The 5,541-nt window shown below is 40.7% G+C and overlaps 1 protein-coding gene across 1 annotated transcript in view; it reads left to right on the plus strand.

Moving 5' to 3' along the window:
- AFF2 (AF4/FMR2 family, member 2) overlaps positions 1-5,541 on the plus strand; it is a gene marked incomplete at its 5' end in the record, with an annotated part of 34,409 nt that overhangs the window by 5,951 nt on the left and 22,917 nt on the right. The window contains one exon of the mRNA XM_008940883.1: positions 4,012-4,183. Within this exon, the coding sequence (XP_008939131.1) occupies positions 4,012-4,183 (172 nt within the window). The remainder of the gene's footprint in view (positions 1-4,011; positions 4,184-5,541) is intronic.

The raw sequence follows: 5,541 nt of genomic DNA on the forward strand, positions 1-5,541 counted from the left end.
TCAATAAAGCAAGTAAGGATGCAAAATTAATGTTTAAAGGGTGGCGTGTCTAATATGGGCAATTATATGCTTAAATTCTACAAGTTTATATGACATGTACAGTTTGAGTGTAGAAATTTCAAATGGTCAGTTATGAACTTAAAAGCCATTCACACAACCACAGAGACAGTTTGTATTATGTAGTCATTGCATAGGCAACGGGTTATCTCTCTGTTTGGTCCTTTCCTCACACACTGGGGCTGATGCCTTTTCCTAAATCTGACATGGCACTTCAAGTACAATTATTCCAACTATTGCCACTATATTTTCCTTATTTCTGATGGTTCATAGCAAATGCAGGAACATGTAACATTGTGTTTTGTCCAAGTAGTTCATACTAATACCATGAAACACGGCTGCAAAGCTGGATTTTTGTCAGATCAGCTGCCACTTCACAGCAGAGGATTATTTATGCATTTACTTGCTTGTCAGAGCAATTTTAATTTAAGCATTAATTGTTTGTGCTGATGAATATGATTTATATCTGAATACCTGATTGGTAGACCCAGTACAGGCAGAGCACTATTTGACAACATTTGACAGTTTGTAACAACACAGAGAGCTATTTGCTGATGCAAACTGTGAGTCTGAATTTGAAACACAGGCTCATATCAGTGAAACCTGCTTGCTCTCTAACAGGCATGCCAGAATTCTGTCTGAGGCACACATTTCAGCCTGTTTTTCAACATTTCCCCTTCCCTTTTGTTTAATCTTTAGTTAAAGTTGCACCTGTACTTGGCAGCGTACATGAGCTGATCCCTTGAGTAGCCACAACAACGTTCATTGGGGTTCCTTCGTGGCAGAGGCAGCCTTCTCCTGCTTTGACAGTGGCTTCAGCGTCGTTCGGTTGCTGCCATGTGGTCCGAGCTACTGCAGGAGTGACCTTTCCCTGCTAACCCCCTGCAGAAAGTCAGATACACCATCACTGTGCAGCATTTCACTGTGGGCAGGAAGAGTAGGGGCAGAGGAAAGACAGGAGATCGGTATAGACAATGGCTTTGTCTCACTAATAGGCCAGAGATACCACTGCATGCCATGAGGGGTGGGTAAAGAAAGGGCAGAGAAAGGCACCCTGAGATGTGGGAATAGATGGGAATTGTCTCTCCTCCACACACTGATCTCTAGTTGCCTGCTTTCCACCCTAAAAGAAACCAGGCTGGAAAAAAAAGTGCAGATGAGGAGCCTTCTGGTTCCTTCATAACTGGCCTTTTCAGACAGAAAGATTAAACCCTGCAGCCACAAGACCATCAGTTCTGCTTGTATTTTTTCCTTGCACTTTTATTGTGTTTCTCCCTAGATTTTAAATATAGTTTAACTAACAATCATGTCAGCAAATTAAACCGTTGAGTCTCGGTAATTATTGCAATAAATTCATTCAAAATTAGCAATTACTGCAATCAAAGACCAGTTTCTTAGCCCATTAACAGCCCAAAGCAAAGTGACAATCTGGTTAACTGCTAGTAACAACCTATTTCATGGAGGTTATTGTTAATGTAAATGCTTTGGCATAAATCTGGGGAAGGTAACATTGCTAAACAAATTATCAGCTTAATTCCTGTGAAAACTCATAGGATTAAGTGGGCAACGAGAAAACGAAACAAAATGAAAAACCGTTATGTAGAGAAAAGCCACGTCCTCAAGTGCATTTTCCTTTGTGGTTAAGCCTTTCCACCCACAGAATGACTCGTGTGCCAGAGCTGCGTAGCTGCACCTGCATCTTAGTTTGTTCCATCTTGTATTTGAGCCCAAAGATGAAGTGACCTGGTAAAGTTTTAATTAATGAAGTTTTTACCATGGTACCTGCAGCCTTCTTAATTTTTTCTTGTACTACTGTCTTTATTCCATCCACCTGTGTGGCAGCTGAGGAATGTTGCTTCGGTTGCTTTTTATGTGCATTGTATTTCCCCATGCAGTGGTAGACTGTGCAAGCATCATAGTTCTGCATTAGCCCTGGGAATAGCCATGGATGCACTAAAGGAACCTCACTAGTGGTGTGGGGTCAGGTCCTAAAGGAGACTCGGCCAGTGGAGACCTGGCTCACATTCAGTTTCCCTTCAGACATTTTTGAGATAGATGTGGCAGACACAGTTGCTTTTCCCTTTGCAAAACTGAGCCAGGGAGAAAGAAGAGCTCCAGGCTCCTCTATGCACAGAGGTGTTGAGAACCACTTTGCTCTGTGCTCCCACCCATATATGCATGTCCAGGGTACCCTGTGTAGGACACTTGTTTGGGGGGCAGGGGGCTTGGATTCTGCTGCTGGCTTTTTCATTAACTGGGTCTGCTTCACCTCTGTATGATCCAGTAACACATGCACACCTTCCTTGGGCAGTGCTGACCCACCTTTGGAAAACTTTCCTCTGGAGAAAGTTCAGAGTATTATAGTGCTATAGCTACGGTAACTTGTCTGAGTTCCAAAATGCCCCTTGGGGGTGAGTAAAAATAACAGATGGGGCTTTGAGAGAGAATTTTTTGGAGGACATGCTGCAGAACTACATGTGCATAAAATCAGTCTCCTCGAAGACTGACAGTCTCTTTCAACCTGGTTGTTTTCCTTTGCTCTTCTTCAGGCCCAAGTGTTTTCTGAGCAGGACAGCATCCATACCAGTCCTACTGTAAGGCAGTATGAATTCTGTGCTCACTTTATTCTTCAGTCTGAAGGTCATTAATATTAGAAAGTTTCACATAAGATATTTTTAACTCTGCTTCAATCAAATGAAAAAAGTTTTGATATCACTCTGTGATTTCACAGATGGGCTAAAATATTTTTGTGTCACCAAAGGTCCAGAGTAGGGGAATGACCAAAGCAGGTATAGATACTGATGCCAGTGTGAAACTGCAAAAGAGTTCAGACTGAAATGAGAGCTCCAGAATGAGTAAGGAAACTTGGGTTGCCCTCTCCTCTTTCCCTGAGTACTTTAAGGAAAAGTAGATCCATAATTCCTGACACTGACTGAAAGTGACTGGGAACGAAACATAAATTCTTGTTGACTTAATTTGTTATTGAAATTCTAGTCAATAATTGTGAAAAGTAAATGATCATGTAGTGCAATATTAGATGTCTAACAAAAGATTAAAATTCAGGTTACCTTCATTGACTGAAGTAGGACAGTAGCTAAGATAAAAATCTATGAGTAGATTAACATGTTAAACAGACAGTGGGATGTTGCGTTTTCTTTCTTTTTCAAAGGATTCCAGGGAAGAAAGGTCTAGCAGGTTTTTTTTGTTCTTAATGTGTATCACAGCTGCCATTTCCAGCCAGCTCACAATTTCTGTACATAAAACAGACAATAGATTATCATATTACTTGAGCTTTCATGTCAAAACCACATTCATTTTCTGAATCACGTTCAATTCATCAGCCAATATTTGCTCAAGGGCTTTTGCCAGCTACAATGTATCATTTTAATATAGTGTTGAACATTGGTTTTATTCTGGAGGTCACATAATTATTATCTTGTTATTGTTATGGTTGTCATTTTGTAGTTGTTATAAATTCTTTTTTTTTGTTCGCATGCCATGTGCTGTTATGGTTTTTTGCAAAGGTTGCTTATGTGGCCCCTAATCCACCTCTTAAAAAGATGCTTAATGTTAAATACATAAATAGTCATACTTGATGTCAAAGGAACTAACCCCCTGCATAAAACTTTCCAGAACTTTGCTGAGTCAGAACCTCTATGACCTCTCAAATGAAGACTGACTCAAATTAGCATTTAAATTGTGTGCAATTTGTACTAATGCACTGGAAGTTGTCCTCCAAAGCAGGAGGTTTCTGCAGCCATCGAACTGGCAGAAGAAGCTCTTCTGTTTTCACTGCTTGTCCCCTTTTGACTTAGCTCTGAGGACATGGGGACTGAAGGACATAGTTGAGGGCAGAGCTGGCTTCTCAGTAAATGAAATCTAGGGCTTTGTGCTAGGGAGGATTAACCAAGGTTCTTGAAATGCAACTGGTTCTTATCTGTGTCCCAGGAGCAGCAGTAGCTCAGTGAAGAAGGTGGCAAAGAAAAGAGAAGAGAAGCTGTTCCCTCCTCCTTTATCCCCTCTCTTGGACGAGCCTGTTCACCGTCGGCACAGCAGTGACAACAGCTCCTTCAGCCAAGAGACCAACATCACAAACACCTCTCAGACCAGCAGCTCTTCCTCCTCTGTTTCTAAACACAGAAAGAATGAAAATAAATCCTCTTCTAACCCCAAAGGAATCTGTGTAAGTAACTGGCCTCAGTTGCTGGAAGTGAACAAGATGAAATAAAATTAACTTTGCTTTGTTCTTTTTGATTTTTTTTTCCAGTATCTATTTTTAAATGCTTATGTAGCCCCACTCAAGAGCAGCCAGGAGTGGATCTTTGCAGGGCTGGGCATGAGCAACTCTTTCAAGTTCCATTTTTAGGTCAGCATTAGGCATCTACTTGGCATTGTGTACCACTCCCTGAAACACTCCAGCCCTGAGCCTCAGAGGAGAGCCTTTGCAGTCACCAACTAGCTGCAGTTAGTCCTTTAACTCTGCAGCTAAAACACACACATTTTAAAAATAAAACTGCAAGAATTTTGGTGTCTGTCACCTGGATAGTTACACCAAATCCTCAACCAGAATTAAGCACTGTAGGTATACTGAATATCGTGGTCTGAACTAAACAGACAATAAAAATCTATCAAAAAGCTGCCTGTCCATGGTACACTCAACATGGAAATATCTTCTGTCAGGTTTGCAGGCTCCCAGCTTCCAGCAGTAAGGTTTATTTACACCTAGTCTCCATGAATTATATATATAGGCTTTTAAATACCATGTAAGCAGTGGGGTTAAAAAAAAAAAAAAATCATTCAGTTAGGGCCATCTCCACATCAAAGGTTTTCACATAGACAATTCTTTCTTCTTTCCTTTTCACCAGATTCAGATTTTTTTTTTTACTGAAAACACATGAAAAAGAGCTGAAACTAGAAGCTGCATAGCAAATTCACTAAAAAAAGTTAACATTTCACATCAGTTTGTCGTCCTCTTTTAGGTTAAACAGGGAAACTTCACGGGTTTGGCCCATTTTAGAAAATAGTCCTCCCTCTAGAGTTTCAAACATATAATTTAATATCAAACTGTATCTGATTATTCACTGTCAAAATTAAAAGACAAGAAGAAAATTCTGCCACAAAAAATGACATGCATAGCCCCATTTTTCACAGTTGGACGCCTTGTGAGAGGTGGTTGCCCTGCACTGTGGCAGTAAAACTCACCAGTGGCATGGGATCGTCGGTGACAGATCGCTTCACCTTACTCATTCATCCCTGGTGCTTTCTGATATCACTGTGTCACTTCAAGCTGTGAGAGCAATGCGCACGCCTTCAACTGAAATCAGTGCCAAAATGAACTGCATATGTCAGCAAATAAACAATGCTATGTAAACAGCAGGGCCACTTCCTCTCACTCCCAGCATCTCGCGTAGATTTATCCTTGGTTTATCTGTTATCCTGATATATTAAATACTTGTCTTCTAAAATATGTTAGACTTCTTTCCC

The sequence above is a fragment of the Merops nubicus genome, unplaced genomic scaffold, assembly GCF_000691845.1.
Source record: "Merops nubicus isolate BGI_N331 unplaced genomic scaffold, ASM69184v1 scaffold12575, whole genome shotgun sequence".
NCBI classification, from domain to species: domain Eukaryota; kingdom Metazoa; phylum Chordata; class Aves; order Coraciiformes; family Meropidae; genus Merops; species Merops nubicus.